We start from the raw sequence: 23219 nt of genomic DNA on the forward strand, positions 1-23219 counted from the left end.
AACCGATTTTGAATGCTCACAATAATAGATTAATTGCAGTAGAAATCAGACAAAGGGAACAGGATAGAGAACAGGAAGAAAGAGATCGCGTGATAGTACAAAAATTTTCAGAGTTAAATTTACAACGTACAAACGATAAGAAAGAAATATTTGAAAGAATCGAGGAATCCGTACCAAATGACAGAATAAATAACTTAACGCAACAGTGTGAACACTTAACTACCAAATGTGACAATACTGAAACCCGAGTCGCGACACTTACGGAAGACGTAAATAAACAGAAAGAACAATTAGGTGACTTATCGGAAAGAGTTGAGGAAATTTCAGATAAACTGACAAATCTTAGTTTACATGGGGACAGAGATTCGGATGATACAGCTCCATTACCATTTGCAGAAACCGAAGAATACCAGAACATAAATAAGCATGTTGAAAATCAGGGAAAATTTAATGAACGCGTGAAAAGGGAATTTGAGGCATTACGAAAGCAAGTCAAGCAGATCGAAGGGGAAATTGTAGGAAAAGATAGCAGAAGAAATTTGGAATCACAGGTAGCAGAAGGGTTTGAAGAAAATAATTTGTTTCATTTACGGGATGCAACAAGAGAGCGCCAGGCGCGCGAACTTTACAATAATCGGCATTCGGACTGGGACAGACGCGGTAGGTCTTTGTCGCCACGAGGCGAAAACTTTGACTATAAACACTTTTTGACTGTCCGGAAATTTAAGATCTTCCGCAATTCTAAGAATGACATACATCCATGTGCATGGTTAGATCAATTTATGTACGCACTTCCACCAAATTGGCCACTAAGTCACAAACTGGAATTCATGTGTGGATATTTAGAAAACGAACCGGCGACGCGGATGCGTGCACTCATTAGAGATTGTAATAATCTAAATGATTTTTATCATGCATTTCTATCGGCATATTGGTCCGAAAACACACAAGACAGAGTCAAACATAGTCTGATTATGCAGCGTAATTTTAAACAGTCTGAGTTCCGCACGCCGGCAGAGTACTTTGAAGACATGATTCGAAAGAATCAGTTCTTGTCCAACCCGTATAGCCCGACTGAATTAATTCGCATTTGTTTAACTAAGCTGCCACAATCCATAAGACAAATTGCTTTGGCCGGAAGATGTAAAGATGACATTGAGACTTTTAAGACTTTGTTGCAAGAACTGGAGTATGACAACGACGACGGGACCTCTTGTAACTTTTTCAGTAACAGTAATTACAATAGATTTTCAGAGAAAAGTGATAGTGGTCGGAACGGGCGTTATATGGGTAATTTTGAGAATGACAGACGTAACAGACACGACAATAGATACCAGCCCTATGACAATAACAGACGTTCTAACAGAAATTACACAGACAACTATAACAACGGTAATTCGTATCGGAATGATCAATCATACGGAAACAGTAATCGGTATCATCAGGACAGAAATCATTCATACAGTAATAGAAATTCTTACTACAGAAATAATCAGGGTAGTAGATACAATAATAATTTCAGAGATGACAGTCGAAATTACACAAGAAGTAGTTATGCAGACAGACAGGAAAACAGAAATTTTAATAACAGACACAACCAAGAATTTGTATCTAACAGACAGGAGGGACCTAATTGGCATCCTCCACGTGACAGAATTTCAGAGAGACAAGTGCAAATCGTAGAAATGGATCCGCGAAATGACGCGAATACTCAAAGACGTGACGCAAACAATCGACAATGACTTGCAGCTTCGGCTTCTGGCAGCAATATAGACGGTTCAGAAAGTAATGACACTACGACTTTACACTACGTACGCCTGGAAGACATGAGAGACATTCTGTTAGATGAAAAGGAAAATAATGTAGACGCATTTTTACACCCTGTTATTGAAGTATGTGTGGGTAAGAATAAGTTCACTGCAGTATTAGATTCTGGGAGCCCATTGAATGTCATTAGTGAATCAGTTTTTCGTGTATGTGTAAGAACTATCGCTTGTCCTGTGTTACCTATTTCTAAAACTACAATTCGAGGTGCGATTTCTGGAAAAAGTGTGGAGGTCAAACAACAGACCAATTTAAATTTCATTTGTCAAGGATACGAATTTTCTGCTAATTTTATTATTGTTCCATTACTCAGTACACAAATTATATTAGGTATGGAGTTTCTTAACGCACATAAGGCAATTTTGAACTTTAAAGAAGGAAGTGTAAATTTGACTGTTGCTGGAATGCCGAAATGTTTAAAATTTTTCGAGTGTTTAACAAGATCTGAGTCAGATACAAAATGTTTAAGGTTTCTTACTTCTGATGTTTTCGTTGAGCATTATGACGACAATGTGTTTATTCATGATAATGACAACAGATACAGAGACGCGATGGATGATATAATTAATAGCGAAGAATTAATTAACGAAAAGGTTAAGAAAGCTGAAGTGCCAGATGACGTTGCAAGAGAAGAGCTGCACCACATTTTAACTTCACATGCTACAGTGTTTAGTCATCACACAGGAACTATACAAGGCTTACAATATTTATTTAAAGTAAAAGAACACACACCATTTCGCGGAAAAACGTACGCTATTCCTTTGGCTTACAGAGACAAGGTTAAGAATGAACTTCAGTACATGTTAGATCAGGGCATTATTGAGCCTGCAGTCAGTCCTTATACTAGCCCATTACACGTTGTTCTTAAAAAGGATGGGTCAATTCGTTTGGTTCTGGATTCCAGACAGATAAATAACATCATCATTCCTGAAACTGACCGCCCACAAAATTTAGATGAACTTCTTCAACATTTCCATGGAATTAAAGTTTTATCCACGATTGATATGCGCGCAAGTTTTTGGCAAATAGAACTCCACCCTGACTGTAGAAAATATACTGCCTTTTTAGCTTTTGGTAACTGTTACCAATTTCGGAAATTACCGTTTGGACTTACTGTATCTTCAGCAGCATTCATTCGTAGTTTAAATGCAATTTTACCTGTTTATCTTCGTGACAACATTACTTCCTATGTTGACGACATTCTTATTGCTAAACGTTCTTGGAGTGAGCACAACAAAATTTTGGACTCATTATTACGTATCTTTGCAAAAGTTGGCATGACAGTGAACTTGGAAAAATCTGAATTTGGTCGTTCTCAGGTGAAATTTCTCGGTCACATTATTTCTACAGAAGGTATTCTTCCTGATCCAGAGAAACTAGACGCTATTCGTAATTATGCTGTTCCTACCACAAAACGTGATGTTCGTAGTTTCCTTGGTGTCTGTAATTTTCTTAGACGCTTTGTTAAATTGGACGATTTGGCCACACCTCGTTTATGTGAACTATCTGGAAAGAAATCTAATTGGTGTTGGGATGAGGAAGCTCAGTCAGAATTTGAACAGCTTCGTGATGCTTTAGTTGCTGCTCCACTTCTTTCACATCCGGATTTATCTAAAGAATTTTGTTTAGCAACGGACTCATCATACAAGGGCCTAGGTGCACATTTATTTCAAGAGATAGAAGAAAACGGCGTTGTAGTACAGAAGACGATTGCATTTGGAAGTCGTGTTCTTTCTAAATCAGAAAAGAATTATTCGATTACTGAACTTGAAGCTTTGGCGGTTGTTTGGGCTTTCACAAAATTTCGCACATTTTTGTTTGGCAGACATACTAAGGTTTACACCGATCATCGAGCTCTGGAATTTCTTATGTCAACGAAATTAAATCATGGCAGATTGTCACGATGGGCGCTGTACCTACAGGAATTTGACTTTAGTATTGTTTACATACAGGGTTCTTCAAATATTGTTGCCGATGCTTTATCACGTGCACCTATGGGTTTGAAACAAAGTGCTGAAGAGGACTGCAAGGAAAACAATTTTTGTTTGATGTATATTCAAGGTGTTGCTTTTGAGAACTTTATTTCGTCTTCGCTCCAGGACATCGCTAAGGAGCAAAATACGGATCCAATCTGGAAGGACATTAAGGAGAAGTGGAGGAGAAAGGAAAGCGTGGCGATTAGACAGCATTATTTAGTTCGCAATGACATTCTTTTTAAACGAAAATCGGTCGACAACTCCGTTTGGTTAGTTTGTATTCCTGATGAGTGGGTCAATAAATTGATTTGGTATACGCATCTCAGTTATGCACACTTTGGTCCCCGAAAATGCTTTCATAAATTACGAGAAAATTGTTACTTCAGTAATATGGAAAAACGTATTCGATCTGTTCTTGCCAAATGCAAATTATGTCAAATGGCTAAGCCTCCAACGATTTCTCACAGAGCACCGTTGTTTCCCATCATTCCAGCGAAATTAAAGGAGATGGCTGCAGTCGATTTGTTTGGTCCAGTGGTTCGATCTACTAATGGTTTTGCGTACATTTTCGTAGCAGTGGAGTTGACGTCAAAATATGTGTGTTTTACACCTTTACGCAAAGCAACAGCTCGTTCAGTATCTAACGCTTTCATCAAACATTTTCTTAAAGAAGTTGGTCACGTTGATAAGGTTATATCAGATAATGGATCACAGTTTCGTTCTAAAATTTGGCTTCGTACTCTACAGCGTCGTAAAATTAAACCAATTTTCATTTCACTTTTTCACCCTCAATCGAACGCTTCAGAGAGATGGATGAAGGAAATCAATAAATTGTGTCGTCTTTATTGTCATCAGAATCACAGAACTTGGGATCAGTATCTTCATATTTTTCAAAACATTCTGAATGAACTTCCTAATGACTCAACTTCTTTACCGCCTCTATTGATATTAAAAAATAAAGTACCAACAAATCGCATTTCTGAAATCGTTCCTTTTCCGCCTTCACGGAAACTGCGGCATTCTGAAGTTGTCAACCTGGCTCTACGAAATATTGCATCTGCGGCTGCTAGAAGAGAGAAATCAGCCAAACGTCCTGGTCGTTCAAAAATCTTGTCAGTTGGTCAGAAGGTATTAATTAAGTCCCACCGTTTGTCTCACAAAGGAAAGGGCTTGTGTCGCAAATTTTTTCTGCTTTATAACGGTCCATATAGGGTTCGCAAAATTATACATGATAACACTGTTGAAGTAGAAACTCTTAAATCTCGACGCTCTAAAGGAATACATCATATATCAAACGTTAAAATTTTTGTGGAATGACATACTTGTGAGAAACTAACAGCTACATGTAAACATGCGGAGAGTACAAGGATACCGCGCTGTGTTTTGGCGGCGGCATATACTCAAAGCAACAGTCAAGTCTGCGCGCCGCACAAGGCAGTCGCTGACCGCGAACAATTGCTTCCTACGTCACGCGGCTACAGCTGATCGAGCGCTCAGTGCGAATGCACTGACAGCCGTAAACAAACACACAGTTTAATTTCTCCGACTAAATTCAGTATAAGCTATAAGGACTTGTTGAATTGTGTTATTAACATTCAGTATTTTGCAGGATACGGTTGTATAAAATATTTAAGACCTTCAGGTAAATTCTGTGCGTGTCCGACGTTAAGACGACTTGCTATCGAGAAAATTTCAGGAAGAATGTAATTTCGAAGAAGAAAGTAATAAACTAAAAAAAAAGGTAACTATTAATTGAGTTCATTTTACAGGTAACCTCTTTCCACTTAGGTACGTACTTTAGACGTAATTTGCTGCTCGCGATTACGTGATTCATACTTTGTGCTAATTTCATGTTCTATGAATTTACTTGTGAAGCGACATGCTTGTATACATTTACTGATTTTGACAATTATTGATTAATGAACTGGGTTGTAACTTGTATATATTATGCATCGCTTGGCTGCACTGCTTTTTCACTGATGTCATATTTTCTTATTATGTGTCTGCTGTGCTTATTTATTTAAATTATAATTGTAACCTGATTTATTGTGCTGATGTGTTTAGGTATGTAAGTTATACTTTGTGATTTATCTGCTTGCGCCTCCATGTTTACTTGTTAAGATGACATATGAACATTTATTTGCTTAGGCTGATATGATGCTAATGACTTGTTTATTACGTAAGATATAAGTTTGCTGCTTTTTGTATGGATTACATATTTACACATTTCTGTTTTGTTGCCATAACTGCTCTTTAATTTGGTGTATAGAAATGCTGATATACTGTGTATAAACATAGAGTTTAGGTTACACTGTGGTATTAATTATAGATTGTTCGGTTGGCAGAGCCTCGTTGTAGGAATTGTGCTGCATCCACTTGTTGACATTTTGTTCTCTACTGGTATATTTACTCGCTATTGCAAGTTTTGCTTACGCTCAGTGCCATATATTTTTAAGATAAGAAAATTAACTGCTATAATTCGACGAACGACATTAGTACAAGAGAGTCATTGAAGTCACATGAGCTGAGGTTTTATGGAAGCTGTATAAATTTATGCTAATAGGAAGGAAGCTAACGACATGACATACCATTACGAGATTTAGACCATTAACAATTATTAGACTGCATTTTTCGTAAGCAATTGAAATAGGAAGTGACACTTGACACAAGAAATACTCCACATGTTTGCTTCTGTTTGCCATAATTCTTGAAGTGGTGTACACACTGTGAAATATTATGATCATTCACACTCCGTAATCGTACTTAATTACTGAGAGTTATTCGAACTAAGTCTGTTAGAGGTCATGTATGCATTTCTTTGTTTATAATTTATAATGAGTAGAAAATTTGGGTCAGATGGATTACACAGAGGTTGTGTGTGGACACTGTGTCTTCGGATTGTATGGGATGCTGAATTGAAGTTGCATTAGGATTTTATCTGTTCTTGTTCGAGGAGACTGACTAGAGGAAAGAGTTGTTATTGAAGTGAAATGATATTGGTGCTGAGGTTTATATTTATCGATGTATTATTATAGGTATTGAGAGTATATGAAGTTGTTTGTGGACAAGAGGTAAGGTAAATGATATTGATGATAAGACGTATTGAAGAGGTATTATTGAGGTATCATTGAGATTATGTGATGCAGATGATTATTGGAGTTTTGGTGTATAAGAGGTAAAGTAAGTGAGGAGCATATATTTTTTTTTTGTTGGTCTTATGGAACAAGGAGGATGAAGAGAGCGGACTAGAACACTAAAGTAGAAGGAAGATAGTCTATACACACACTTTGTTAAATAACTAAGCAGTATATGCTTTTTTTTTTTGGAGAGAGGAAGTAATTGCATATCGTGGCTCACTGACAGTTGTTCAACAACAGTACATTTTGATCTGGCTTGGCAAACATTCGTCTTGACATGATGACTATGACGTTGACCTAACTATTATTGACTGTTATACATTGCTGCCACTACTACTTGATACACATGATGAACATCAGATTTTGACAGAATTACATTTACACAGTTAACACTATTCAATTACACAGTAGTACTTAATGTGAATGAAAGATGAGTGAGTGTGTTCTGTGTGTTTTCCTTTACTAATCCTACGCACCTATCTCGTAAATATTATTTATTTGTTTATAGTGGCTTGCACTGACACCCATAAATATTATAGGTTTACTGGTATTTGTGTATTGTAATAGTTAATAGGATAATTATCTGATATCATTTGTGTGTTTGTTATGATTTGTATCTTACTGTAAAAGCATTTGTATGTGCATTCAAACTATTGTTCATGCCTGAACTGTCTGATTAGTGAAGATAAATATTCTGAACTGATACCTGCACTTTTCAACATGATGTGTGACACTAGGACATGTTTAATTTCTGCTCATAAACTCTGATAAACAGTGTGATCAGTGCTGGTGAATTTTTTGGAACTGCTTCTGCTGAGAGATGTGACTTTTTGCTGTCTGCACCTACTCAATATTGCTGGGTGCCACTGATGGACTGCTTCTACTGAAAAGATGTCCCCTGTTGCTGTGTGCACCTGATCAACATTGCTGATGCCACTAATGGACTGCTTCTACTGAAATGGTGTCACTTGTTGGTGTCTGCACCTGCTCAACATTGCTGGGTGCAACTGATGAACTGTTTCTGCTGAAATGATGTCACTTGTTGGTGTCTGCACCTACTCAACATTGCAGGGTGCAACTGATGAACTGTTTTTACTGAAATGAAGTCACTTGTTGCTGTCTGCACCAACTCAACATTGCTGAGTGCAACTGATGAACTGTTTCTACTGAAATGAAGTCACTTGTTGCTGTTTGCACCTGCTCAACATTGCTGGGTGCAACTGATGAACTGTTTTTACTGAAATGAAGTCACTTGTTGCTGTCTGCACCTACTCAACATTGCTGGGTGCCTCTGATGGACTGCTTCTACTGAAATGATGTCACTTGTTGGTGTCTGCACCTACTCAACATTGCTGGGTACCTCTGATGGATTGCCTCTACTGAACTAATGTGACTTGTGCTGGGTGTACCTGCTAAACCTTACTGAGTGCAACTGATGGACTGCTTCTACTGAAATGATGTCACTTGTTGGTGTCTGCACCTGCTTAACATTGCTGGGTGCCACTGATGAACTGTTTCTACTGAATTAATGTGACTTGTTGCTGGGTGTACCTGCTAAACTTTACTGGGTGCAACTGATGGACTGCTTCTACTGAAAAGATGTTACCTGTTGGTGTTCTTTTTTGTATAAACTAATCATTGAAGGCATTTTATGTGAACATTTGCATAAACTGATTTTTTGTATATTGTAAACTATTATGTAAAGTCACATGTATGAAAAGAAGTTGTATTGCTTACTGTATTTCATACATTAGGTTAGTGAAAGGTCAGTGCAAAGCCAAAATTTTTAACTAATTATGTGATGTTTAGGTATTAATATTATCTTTTATTTTTGTCTGTATTTTTGTGGACGAATTTGGTGGTATTTTCACCACCAATGCTGGCGAAAATACCATCAAATTCTGGCCTGTGGAGGAGGGGCATATGAAAGGTGGCTACACTGTGCCACTGCGCCAGAGAGTGCGCCAAAGAGTACTATTAAGCCGCCTCCACAGTGCTTGTTATGAGATTGTGGAAGTCAGTGGTTGTTGAGAGCTCGTAGCAGTGTGTGCGTGGGCAGAGCTCGTGGTTGTCGTGAAGTTGGAGCAAGATGTTGTAGTAAAGAGTGTTGTTCCATGTCTTATGCAGTTATTTGATGGGAGAGATAGCAGATGTTATTGTAATGAGTGCATTTCGTCAATATATATGAAGGTAAAATTTATAATGTTTCTTTATTAGTTGTGTATCTGAAATAATGTGTCACTACAGGTTCAGTCAACAAAGCATCTGGCTTGTGTTCTTGGATTAGACTGTAATTGTGATTTTTTTTGCGTAATTGTAGTTTTTCTAAATTTCTTTGTCACGTCAGTATAGTTGGTATTTAAAAATTCTTGTCTTGTTGGAAGAGAACCGTGCCAGATGTGGGCGTTGAGTCACACTGCCACATACAGAACAGTTACTTTTGTGCTTATTGGTTTTGTAGGTTTTATAGTTGCTGGGGACTTAATTAATTAACTGTGTTTACGAAAATCTTCTTACATTGTTTGTTGCAGTCAGATAGCGTAATAATACTAGTCAGGGCCAACCGTTTACGAGACTTACGTAATCGGACAGACAGTTACAAAAGTATTTTCAATCACATAAATTTAAATAAGCCCCCATGCAACAGGTAAACTGCAGGGACGGATTCCCGACTGGAGATGGAGGTAAAAGGCCATATGAACAGGTGTCCGCAAATGCATCGTTACCACGGTAGATGGCGCTGACGAATGAAAGTTCCTCTGACCATGTGCCGTGTGTTCCTTGTGTGATGCAGGCTGTGTGATTGACTAAGCCTACTGTAAGTAGCAGAAGGAACTGGTATTCATGCTGAGACCAATCCGAAATGGTGTTTGTGTATGGCCAAGCAGATGGAAACGGTCGAGAGGCAGCACAGCCATACCAAAACAAATACCCTCACAGCAACCAGCCACATCACAGCATATTTCAAGCCCTTTTTGGTCGCTTGTGTGTGTAAACGGCTGACATGCCGCCAGCATCACCCCCCGTCCACCTTCTCCAGTTTGCCGATGACACTGCCTTCCTTGCCCTTGCCCCCACACTGCAGCGTTCCCAACACCTTCTCCAATCCCACCTTGACCAGTTCACCGCTTGGTGCAACTGGTGGTTACTTAAGGTCAATCCCTCCAAAACCCAGGCGATCATTGTAGGCAAAACCACCCCTTCCTTCCGCCTCCTTGATTTCTATCCAACCATCTATAGCCGTCCTCTCGCCCTCACCCCCACCCTTAAGTACCTTGGCGTCACCCTCGATCATCGCCTCTCCTGGACCTCCCGTCTCTGGACAATCCAAGCCGAGGCACGCTCCCGACTCCGTCTCCTCAAGCTCCTTTCTGTCCGTACGTGGGGTCTGGACCCCTCCACCATACTCCACACCTATAAATCCCTCATCCACCCTATCCTCTGTTACGCCCAACCTGCCTGGATATCCGCCCCCCCCTACCTTTTAGAAATCCCTTCATATCCTTGAACGCCATGCTCTCCGCCTCGCCTATCGCATCTGTCTCCCCCCCCCCACACAGATCCTGTATGACCAAATTCCGTTCCCCACCTCCTCCTTTTCCTCGAATGGATACAGATCCTCTACACCTCCCGTAAACTCGATCCTCCTCACCCACTGGTCTCACCCATCCTCTCCCACCCCCGCCCGCTGCCGCGCCTGTATTCCCACGTCCCATCTGCTCTCCATCTCTCCACCCTCCTTACCCTCTCCCAAGGTGGCTTCCGCCAGTTCCCCCTCCCTGATGATGCCCTCCTCCATTCCATCTACCCCTCCTACCAACTTTGACCTTCCTCTTCCTGTGTTTGTTCCTTTGGGCACCCTCCCTCCCTTCTCTCCTCCTTCCTTCTCTCCTCCCTTTCTCTCCACTCCCCCCCCCCTAGGTTTCCCCTACCCCCGTCCCTCTACTCCTCCTCCCATCTCCCCTGCCATTGTCATCTTTGCCCTCCCCTCTCCCTCCCCCTCACCCTCCTTCCCCTCTTGGCATGTCCCCAGACTCCCACACATTACGTGGACATTCGCGCGCCGGAGATCATCGCCATCCACTTCTCATGTGTGCCATCGCGTTTTGTGTTTAGTGTTCATCGTCACGCTCCATCGTTCACATGTGCCATCGCTATCATCAGTGTTTGTGCGTTGTTTCAACAGTTTGTCGTGTGGATTATCATCGAGTGTGAACCACTTCATGTTTTTTATGTTACTGTGTCTACTGTTTTTTTACTCGCCGATTGTTCAAACTCATGTGTCTTCTGTTTTATCATTGTTAACTCTTGGGCTGAAGAGCGGCGTTATGTGCTGTTGCCAGCCTACCTGTTGTATGGGTATCAAAATCACAATAACGAAAAAAAAAAGCGCTTGGGTGATCATGGGTCCTTTCTGACAGACGAACATGCAGGGAGGCGGCTGACTATGCGTACACCAGATTTGGAGGATTGGGAGCTACAAGATTGAGAGACGAACCCTAGTACCAGCTCCAGCGAAGTGGCCTGCCAACATTGTGTAAGCCAAAGTACAATTATGTGCATCCTGTATGACAACGGCTTCTATCTCTATCACCTACATCTGAACTCTGGCCTTTCTCACTGTATGTGTTGACACCTTGCTATCTGAAGCGTCGCCGACCCCGTGGGTGACGTCTCAGAGCGGCACACCTTTTTAGCATTACAGAGGGAGGTTTTAGGCACTTCTGAGACAAATTTCAAACTTTCACGATGCAAATTGTGAGAGTTAAGAGTTTTAAAGAAATGGCCCATTAACGTTTTAGCGTGGTGAATGTTTCAGACAGCCACAACCACGTCATTAGCATTTTGCCGAGAGCTAAATAATAGTTTTCAAATGATCAATTTTTGTCAATTAGTGCTATGAGTTGAAAATTTCATATTCATTGAAGGTGACTCCTTGATGTTGTGATCTCCCTCTAAATGTAATTAGTGAGACATTATTTCTTTTCTGGGCATCGGATCTCCTGGACGCATCTGAAACTTTCGATCTGAAATGAAATTATTATTTTCATAGAATATTAAAATCTTCAGTTCACTTACCTTTGCTCATTGGAGATAGGACGTGGTAATGAATGGAAGCCCCTCCAGCACTTTGGCCGAAGATAGTGACTTTGTCTGGGTCACCACCAAACGCTGCTATGTTCCTCTGTACCCAGCGAAGGGCCTCCACTTGATCCTTAAGGCCCATGTTCCCAGGGACGACTTCATCATTGGTGCTTAAGAAACCTAAGGAACATTTTCCTTGTAACTTCAATAATGCAAGGGGAAACGCCTGAATTCATGTATAGCGTAAGTACATCAAACGACGAGTTAAACTTATTAACGCACACTCAGAATCCAAAATCTGTAATTATGCTTTGTGGTTACAGTTTATTTAAGCTTCTCGGCTGACGTTACACAGCCAAAATTTTACATGAATCGAAACGGAACCGAAAGACTAAATTACATTCCATTCCATACAATGTAAACAGTTGCATTCGCTATTATTACAAGCTATAGATCACTGCAACGATACAACATATGTAGGTGGTCATATCATTTTAATTTTTCTTTATCGATGTACACGTCAGAAAGAAAGTCATGTTGCTGTTAAGCAATCTTTGGTATTGTTGTGGCACAGTCTTTGCCTCTGCGCAGTCGGATACATTGTTAGTTGAAGTATGGTAGGTGATGGAGTTATTCAGTAGTGCTCAGTTAACTTGTGACTGTATCTGTTAGATGAAAAAAGATTTATATATATCGAGAAAGTTCTGCATCACCCACGTTCCCAGAACTTCTGAAGATAGACGTTGACTGTGGATATTGTATCACAGTTACAGTCCCTTTGACTGTTCAGAGATGTCACCAAACAGCCCAAAGATCTAAACAACCATGCATGAGCAGCGCCTATTAGACGGAGGGGGGCCGACAGCTGATAATTTCTAGTCACTCCACCAGGAAGAGGTACACGGCTCGTGTTGTCTGTAGTTCAACCATGCCTAGACGGTCAATACCGCGGTTCGATGGCTTCCCCATTGTTACTTTGTGCCAGGAAGGGCTCTCAACAAGGAGAGCGTCCAGGAGACTCGGAGTGATCCAAAGCGATGTTTTCGAACATGGACGAGATACAGAGGGACAGAAACTGTCGATGACATCCCTCGCTCAGGCCGCCCAAGGGCTACTACTGCAGTGGATGACCGCCACCTAAAGATTATGACTCTGAGGAACCCTGACAGCAACGCCACCATGTTGAATAATACTTTTCGTGCAGCCACAGGACGTCGAGTTACGACTCAAACTGTGCACAATGGGCTGCATGACGCGCAATTTAACTCCCGACGTCCATGGCGACATCCATCTTTGCAACTACGACACCATGCAGCGCGGTACAGATGGGTCCAACAACATACCGAATGGACCGCTCAGGAATGGCATTACGTTCTCTTCACCGATGAGTGTCGCATATGTCTTCAATCAGACAATCGTCGGAGACGTGTTTAGAGGCAACGCGGTCAGGCTGTACGCCTTAGACACGCTGTACAGCGAGTGCATCAAGGTGGAGTTTCTCTTACGTTTTGGGGTGGCATTACGTGGGGCCGACGTACGCCGATACTGGTCATAGAAGGCGCGGTAACGGCTGTACGATACGTGAATCCCATCCTCCGACAGGTAGTGCAACCACATCGGCAGCATATTATCGAGCTTTCGTCTTCACGGACTACAATTCGCACACCCCCGCCCCCCTCCCCCTCGTGCACATCTTGTGAATGTGAATGACTTCCGTCAGGATAACGGAATCGCTCGACTTGAGTTGCCAGCATGTTCTCCAGACATAAACCCTATCGAACATGCCTGGGATAAATTGAAAAGGGCTGTTTATGGACGACGTGACCTACCAACCACTCTAGGGCCGAATCGCCGTTGAGGAATATGACAATCTGAACCAACAGTGCCTTGATGTACTTGTGGATAGTATGCCACGACGAATTCATCCTCTACAATAAATCTTCAAATCTTTCTTCATCTAACAGATACACTCACAAGTCAACTCAGTAGCTCTGAATACGCTATCACCTACCATACTTCAAGTAAGGATATATATATATATATATATATATATATATATATATATATATATATATATATATATTGCAGCTTGTTTGTCAGAATGATTATTGTCAGAGCTGAGAGAAAGACCATCCCACACATCCCTACGTCATGCAGTAACATGTCAGCTGATTACTCTTTTTGGCTGTTATAGAAATTCTCTGTTAACATTATAACCTTTTCAAGTCATTGTTGCTTTTGTTAAGCATAGTATTGTTCAGACCAATGTTACGTGCGAAGATCATGCGAAAATTTTACTCTGCCTTCTTGAATACATATTTTATTGTAAAATAGTTGTCTTGAATATCATTTCATATTAATAGCTACTTTCCCCAGCCCACTGTCTAAAGAAGGTATATCATTATCATTTGAATATTGTTCGGAAATTTTATTTAAAAATAGGAATCTAGCTTAGCTCCTGCAGCTTACTGTTTGCCTTTGCGCTTTGGAGAAATCTGCAACAATATTGTGAAGACGCGAGGTATGTGGAAATTTTGATTACGGCCAGATAATTGTTTCACTTCAATTGGGCATTTTATGTAAAGACAGGTTGTATTCAGACCAGTTACACTTCAGTTCGAATTAGACTCTGTTTAGTCAAAGGTTAACATAAGAGTTTAAGTTGGATAACAGTTTGTATAGACTTTTAGTGGGAAGTAAATCTGGCCTAGTTTCATACGGCAATGTGTAGTGGGAGGTTACACACATGTCGGGTAAATTTCCCGCTAGTCAAGAGTTTCCAAAAGTAAGCAAAGTTACAGGAATGATGTACACAGTGCGCCTTTCCTTCGGGAAGAAACGGAAAATTCTGCAACTGATCGGGACAGCGACATGGTGTGTCACAGCTGTCGGAGATCATCCCTTAATCACCTACAGCCTTCACCTCCAGTGGTGCCATGATCTGGAAGCAGCACTCTCGGAAGCGCCACGTCCCTGGAGCCCATGTCGCCTCAACTGGTGGGACTCCGTGAAGACCGAAAGGCTATAACCGTGTACTTGCAGCTCGGAGCATTCATTCTCTCGCGTGCTCAGTTACACGCTACTTTCACTTCTCTGGCTGCTATTACTTGATTACACTGGTTTGGACTACTGTCTCTGCATGGACTCTATGAGTAACCGTCTACCTTCTATTTCTACAACTGAGAACTTACTGTGATTTTATTAACTGCGTGCATGTCCTGTGTCAGTGCATTTCACCTAAAAAATCGTGTTCATAGCTGCAGACTTCGACAGTGGTGACGAATATTTTCGAACTTACAGCGCATCGATATAGCAGGTAATATGGATCCAGAATTTTTGAAGCAGTAGCTCCTACGGCAGCTGGAACAAGGACAGCTTTATCAGGAACTACTGGAACAACAGCAATGGCAGTTGGCTTAATTCCAGCAGCAAATAACGACGCTGACCATCAGGAAGAAGATACATTCGGTTTTTCCGCCGTTTCCTTCGTTTCTAAATGGCGTTGGGGAACGAACTTACGGCGCCTTACCTATCATTTCAGTGCTTACAAGGTAACTGAGTCAAATCGAAAACGATTATTTTTTCTTTCATGTTGTTTGCAAAGTGTGTTGACGTTGCTCCATAAGATGGCCCCCACTACAGATCCTGATAGTTTTTCTTTTGCTGGACTCTGTAAGGTGTTGTCGGACCATTGCAGCTGTCAATCCCGAGTAATGTACTCTAGATTGGAGTTATATCTGCGTTGTAAACGACAGTCGGAATCCTATAAGGACGTCGTCACTAATCTTCGGAATCTTAGTCGTCGTTATGATATTGTGTGCTCAGAAGAAACATGTTGCAAATTGGGATGACGACTCCATGATTCGGGACTTGCTCCTCCAATGTTCAGCTATTAAGGAATTGTGGCGTTCAGAACCATCCTTAGACGAGGTACGTAAAGTAGCCCAGGCTTTCCAATTCGCACTAGAAACCGCCAGCCGGGGATGGGAGGGGTGGAGCGGGAGGGGGGAATGTGGGAGCTCAGTGAGCAGCAGCCCCGTCACCATTGGCTCGGCAATAAAAACAACAACAGGAGGTCGAATGGACGTTCAGGCTACTCTGGTAAACATGCTATTCCACGCCGACAACCTTCTCCACTACGCAGCGTGCTAGAGGCACACTAGAATATTTCCTAACGTTCTCTCTTTCACAGTTCAATTTACGAGAATTCTCAGTCCTCCGCCTGAACGGAATTTCAATCAGCAATCATTTACCCCCTTGTCGTCAGTTTTTCCACCGGCACCCTTGCTCCCGCTACCCGGTACTTTTCCGATACCGCGCACGGAAGGCGCGTTTTGCAAGTTGAAAAACGGTGGCTGTTGTGTAGTGGTTGGTTTTTCGGAAGCATACTTGAGTTATCCCTAAAACTGGAGCCAAAGGACATTCTGGTGCTCAACACCCTCTTTGACCTCTATCGGTATAACCGGCTCTTTTGGTATTTCCAGCACCTAAGGAGGATTCTAACATTATCCTGAACAACTGATCCGCGACATTCCTTTGTGCTGCAGGTATTTGGATGACATGATTGTGCTAGGAACGTCCATCAGTGAACACCTTCAGAACCTACAACCTCTGTTTTCTCAGGTTATCGATGCAGGCCTCAAATTTAACCTTCAGAAGTGCCAATTTGTTCAACAGTCCATTGAATAACTTGGATTTATAATAAGCACGCAAGTCATCCATCCTACAAAGAAGCATATCGTTAACAGAGAGAACGTGTCCAGGCCCCAGAAACTGAAGGAATGGCAATATTTTAACTAGCCATTACGGCCTTTTCGTTCCCTAAGTCTCAAAAATATCTCATCCACTCAACACGTTCCGAAAGAAAGAGGTTACGTTCAAGTGAACTACTGAGTGTGGTGCAGTTTTTCTCATGCTTAAATGAGCCCTCCAATCAGCGTCGTGACTCGTCCCGTTTTCAGTGGGGAAGCCTCTTTCCCTTACCACAGATGCCGTATAGCACGAGGTGGGAGTTGGGCTGTACCACAAGGAAACTGATGGCTCGGAACAGCCTATTGTGTTCATCTCCATGACAACAATAGCCATCACAGCTACCCCAGTATTGAGAAAGAGGTGTTGGCTAACATTTACGTGATTAGGAAATTACATATCTATCTGTACTGCTTCACATTATAGCTGCTGTCAGACCAAATGTCGTTGATCACATTGTCTGGACCGCATTGTAGCCTCTCGGACAGGATAGCACAAAGGGTACAATAATGGCCGTTGTTCTTACAGCATGTATTTCCAACGTCATCTATATGTCTGCAAGCACCACACCAACGCCAATGTTTCGTCCCTGCTTCCAGTACCTGGGAAGTCGTCGTATTTCAGCTGCATTCTGATTCTTCGTCGGCCCTTAACGGTTTTCCTCCTCATACCGCATTAGTTGCGGCCCAGGTAAGAGAAGATCATATTCTCCATAGAGTTACCAAGAGAATTAAGTCCGCATGACCTCAGCATGTATTGGCAACGTTACATAGTCCATTGGCACTCAGGAATATTTCACATGAAAAAGCTAACACGTCTTCAAGCACACTTGGTCGCCACTGACACAGACGTCGAGGCCACGTTCCGATCTTGTATGGCATATGCTCCAGCAACAATCTGAACCACTCAAAGTGGTTTCACCTTGACCTTCCCTCTAGATACTGAAAATTATTTTCACCACACTCATTGTATTACATTTTCTTTTTCTTTGACATTTGCATTATATAAATTATATTCCTATCAACTAGGTAGTAACAAATTACTTGGAACCATTTTAACAAATTTTTAAGCATTCAATTCGCTGTAACCTGAGAGAAATCTTTATATATTATTTTTAAAAAAGCATTAACAACTGTATACCAATAAGATTGTAACAACGAGAAGTCTTTGCTGTTAGAGTCAGAAGCATCCGACCCACCTTACATTTCAAGGAGGTGAGCTACTCTGTACTGTTAATGAAATAAAATTTTAAAAAAGATAAAATAAAAATTGACCCCCGTCTGGCCATTGTGAGCGCTTCCATATTGACCTACATGGCCTTTGTGGTAGACACATATCTAGATTTCCATATATACACCGTGTGCCCCACATAAACTGCAAAAGTGATCAAAACCCGTTCACAAATCTTTGCCTTTGAGGGTCTTCTTAGGGTCATCGTCTACGACGATGGCCCCTCGTTCTGCTGCTCCCAGCTCTTCCGTTTCTGTGAGCATCAAGGGGAACAACACCTTTTTAGGGCACAGTTCCCTTCTGAATGCAATGGTGAGGCGGAATGTATGGCGCGGACCTTCAAAGAGAAATTGGGGGTCTTGGCAAAATCCACCTCATCAGAAAAAATCCTCACTTTGTTCTTGAGCACCTATACGGACACTCTAATTGTAGAAAGGAACCTGGGTGAACAGTTCCATGGGAGGAAGCCTCAGACCCATTTCTCTCTGCTCTTGCCAACGGTCACCACCTGCCCCAGTCTCCAGCGCTTCGACACTACCAGACTGGCGCCCTAGTGTGGATGTGATCGTTTGGACGTCATCTGAAAAGGGTTTTGACCGTAACCTGAGGTCTACAAGGCCAATGGGTGCATGTTGCCACTAAGAGCCACCTTTGGAAGCCGTACCAGAACTAGATGCACTCCAGGACATAGGCGGTCCCGGCCTTGTCAGCTACAACCACCTCCTATTCTCCATCCAGTGTCGGACCCCCAGTGACCAGTCGGTGATGGACTCTGGCATCAAAAGCTTCCTCTATTACAGCACCATCAGCCTCCCATGACTGGTGTGGACCCCTCAATGTTTGTCTCAATTCTGCCTGAAGTCGTCCAAGTCGAGATGATGAAGACTCTCCCTCATCCAGTTCCAGCAGCAGCACCTCTGCGTCCCAGTTGGAGCTGGCACAAGTGGGGCCGATTCTGCCCCTATGTATCATCTCCGAGGGGGAAAGGGCGAAAAGAATGCTGGAAGTAGCTCTGAGAGCGACATGAGGCTGTCGCAGCTGTCGGCGATAGACTCATCTGAAAGCTGTCACGCAAGCGACGCTCTGAGAAGGAGCCGCATCCTTGAGCGCAAATCGAGTCACCTGTGGGAACCCTGACCACCGACCACATGTAATCGTGCCCCCACAACTCGGAACATTCATTCTCTAGTGTGCTCGCTTACGTGGAACTTCGCCGGTTGTTTTCAGATGACTACATTGGTTTTGACACCGTACTGTACATGTACTCTATTTTTGGCCGTCTACCTTCTATTTGTGCAACTCCAAACTTACTTTCTTTTAACCGTGAGCATCTATTGTGTCATTCTAATTCACCCATTAAATTGTGGTCATAATTGCAGACTTCATAGGAAAATATTTATGAAAGGAATATATTCACATACTACAAACCAAATAAAGAACATATTATAATTTAATCACCACAAGCGACGCTCTGGGAAGAATCCGAGCCCTTGATCGCAAATCGAGTCACCTGTGGGACCCCTGACCACCGACAAGATGTAATCGTGCGCCCAAAACTCGGAACGTTCATTCTCTAGTGTGCTATGAAGTATTTTGATGCAATGTTTGTAGCAGTGTATGAATAGGTGAATTAATTTTAGTTCTACTGCTGGAACCATGTGAGTACTATCACATTACTAAATTGAAAATTTTAATGTGCATTAAGGAGTGGTCGTCAAGTATAAGGAGTTGATTAAATGCCAAACATTGGTGTATACTAAATGACTCCTTAATCACCTAGTTAGTCAGAAGTAAGGTGACGTGTGCTTAGAAAAAACCATGTCATGGAAACTGTAGCGTGGGAGCAGAGTATACAGGGTGTTACAAAAAGGTACGGCCAAACTTTCATGAAACATTCCTCACAAACAAATAAAGAAAAGATGTTATGTGGACATGTGTCCGGAAACGCTTAATTTCCATGTTAGAGCTCATTTTAGTTTCGTCAGTATGTACTGTACTTTTTCGATTCACCGCCAGTTGGCCCAATTGAAGGAAGGTAATGTTGACTTCGGTGCTTGTGTTGACATGCGACTCATTCCTCTACAGTACTAGCATCAAGCAGATCAGTATGTGGCATCAACAGGTTAGCGTTCATCACGAACGTGGTTTTGCAGTCAGTGCAATGTTTAAAAATGCGGAGTTGGCAGATGCCCATTTGATGTATGGATTAGCACGGGGCAATAGCCGTGGCGCGGTACGTTTGTATCGAGACAGATTTCCAGAACGAAGGTGCCCGGCAGGAAGACGTTCGAAGCAATTGATCGGCGTCTTAGGGAGCACGGAACATTCCAGCGTATGACTCGCAACTGGGGAAGACCTAGAACGACGAGGACACCTGCAATGCCGGCCGTGGTGGTCTAGTGGTTCTAGGCGCGCAGTCCGGAACCGCGGGACTGCTACGGTCGCAGGTTCGAATCCTGCCTCGGGCATGGATGTGTGTGATGTCCTTAGGTTAGTTAGGTTTAAGTAGTTCTAAGTTCTAGGGGACTGATGACCACAGATGTTAAGTCCCATAGTGCTCAGAGCCATTTGAACACCTGCAATGGACGAGGCAATTCTTCGTGCAGTTGACGATAACCCTAATGTCAGCGTCAGAAAAGTTGCTGCTGTACAAGGTAACGTTGACCACGTCACGGTATGGAGAGTGCTACGGGAGAACCAGTTGGCTGGCTCTGAGCACTATGGGACTTAACATCTATGGTCATCAGTCCCCTAGAACTTAGAACTACTTAAACCTAACTAGCCTAAGGACAGCACACAACACCCAGCCATCACGAGGCAGAGAAAATCCCTAACCCCGCCGGGAATCGAACCCGGGAACCCGGGCGTGGGAAGCGAGAACGCTACCGCTGACCACGAGATGCGGGCAGGAGAACCAGTTGTTTCCGTACCATGTACAGCTTGTGCAGGCATTATCAGCAGCTGATTGGCCTCCACGGGTACACTTCTGCGAATAGTTCATCAAACAATGTGTCAATCCTCATTTCAATGCAAATGTTCTCTTTACGGATGAGGCTTCATTCCAACGTGATCAAATTGTAAATTTTCACAATCAACATGTGTGGGCTGACGAGAATCCGCACGCAGTTGTGCAGTCACGTCATCAACACATATTTTCTGTGAACGTTTGGGCAGGTATTGTTGGTGATGTCTTGATTGGGCCCCATGTTCTTCCACCTACGCTCAATGGAGCACGTTATCATGATTTCATACGGGATACTCTACCTGTGCAGCTGCAACATGTGCCTTTACAAGTACGACACAACATGTGGTTCATGCACAATGGAGCTCCTGCACATTTCAGTCGAAGTGTTCGCACGCTTCTCAACAACAGATTCGGTGACCGATGGATTGGCGGAGGCGGACCAATTCCATAGCCTCCACGCTCTCCTGGCCTCAACTCTGTTGACTTTCATTTATGGGGGCATTTGAAAGCTCTTGTCTACGCAACCCCGGTACCAAATGTTGGGACTTCGTGCTCGTATTGTGGACGGCTGTGATACAGTACGCCATTCTCCAGGGCTGCATCAGCGCATCAGGGATTCCATGCGACTGAGGGTGGATGCATGTATCCTCGCTAACGGAGGACATTTTGAACATTTCCTATAACAAAGTGTTTGAAGTCACGCTGGTACGTTCTGTTGCTGTGTGTTTCCATTCCATGATTAATGTGATTTAAAGAGAAGTAATAAAATGAGCTCTAACACGGAAAGCAAGCGTTTCCGGACACATGTCCACATAACATATTTTCTTTCTTTGTGTGTGAGGAATGTTTCCTGAAAGTTTGGCAGTACCTTTTTGTAACACCCTGTATAGAACACTCCTTATAACGTTGCTGTGGGTTCTGTCACTCCAGATGCAGAAAACCTGAGATGTAGACAAAGAAAGGTATGTAACGCTGGGGAATGAGTCTAGTTTCAAACTGCTTCGACTGGAATAAAGTGCTTGTATTTGGGAAAAAGCAGTAAAACAAAGTAATAAAAACCGTTTTCCTGCTTTCAGCGTGATGGAGAAGACACAGTAAGGTCTGGGGATCATACTGTACAGCAAGCAGCCAAGGAGAATGCCTACGATGGGATGCGGCGAGCAGCAGGGAAACAATCACTCTCCTCTCTCCCATGGCCTGTGCTACTGTTCGGCAGAAAAATATTGCCTCACCAGCGGACTTGTTATGTATCACAGCTCATTATTTATGGCCGCTCGAACTCTTTTACATTTTGTGTACAGCGTCAACTTGAGAGGGAAAAATTCTAGTAAAAGATACATGCAGACATCAGATCCCCTTTTAAACAAGAAAGGAATGAGTAAACCATAGTACTGGCAATGTTTTGTATGAATAAAACGAATAAAACGCGTTTAAGAGACAGTACCAGTGTTAACAGAACAGACTACCTGACAAAGAAAGTGAGGCACCCAGAAGAAATTGTCGGAAGTCAGTGTAACATTGTTGCAATTTTGTGCGACAGGTATAAAGTCTAGCAGAGTGCATTAACGTTGTTCGTGTTTTGTGTTGTTAACAACCAGGCCTGGTAGGGCAAAAAAGAAACGAGAACGACGTCAGATGTCGATTGATGACTGTGAAGGCCACTGGGATGCTGCGTACTTGCGTTACACAGCATTATCATCTACTGACAGAGTTCGAAAGGGGCCTCATTTTGGTCCTCCATTTCGTAGACTGTTCAAACCGTGCAATGTCCAGATTTGTGGGGCAATCGTATGCGACACTGGTTCAGTGATGGAAACACGATGACACACATGTTCGTCATGAGCTTTATAATCGACGACATCTGACCACCACAAAAGAGAGTCAGCGTGTTCTGCACCAGCCATACCGTAATTGCTACAAATCTGCGCGATCCATCCGGGAACAGTTAACGGAGTCCCTGCACCACTTTGTCCATCCGGCATCGTTGGTCGGAGAGTAACAGCAGCCAGCCTAGGGAACTACTGTAACATGTATAGGCTGCCGTTGACACCGCAACACAAACGGCTGAGTTTGGAGTGGTGAGGCGAGTGGAAACCATGGACTGCTGGTGGATGGCATCGCATTGCGTTCAGTAATGAATCACGGGTCTGCACAATCCCAGATGACCATTGTAGGAGAGTACGGTGGCGACCTAAGGAGAGGAGTCATTCTTGCAATGTTTTGGAGAGGCACAGTGGCGTTACACCTGACATC

The 23219-nt window shown here is 42.7% G+C and overlaps 1 protein-coding gene across 1 annotated transcript in view; it reads right to left on the reverse strand.

The window, feature by feature from the left end:
* LOC124775779 (esterase FE4-like) overlaps window positions 1-23219 on the reverse strand; it is an 85146-nt gene that overhangs the window by 39102 nt on the left and 22825 nt on the right. Inside the window, exon 5 of the mRNA XM_047250608.1 lies at window positions 12017-12202. Within this exon, the coding sequence (XP_047106564.1) occupies window positions 12017-12202 (186 nt within the window). The remainder of the gene's footprint in view (window positions 1-12016; window positions 12203-23219) is intronic.

The sequence above is a fragment of the Schistocerca piceifrons genome, chromosome 2, assembly GCF_021461385.2.
Source record: "Schistocerca piceifrons isolate TAMUIC-IGC-003096 chromosome 2, iqSchPice1.1, whole genome shotgun sequence".
NCBI classification, from domain to species: Eukaryota; Metazoa; Arthropoda; class Insecta; order Orthoptera; family Acrididae; genus Schistocerca; species Schistocerca piceifrons.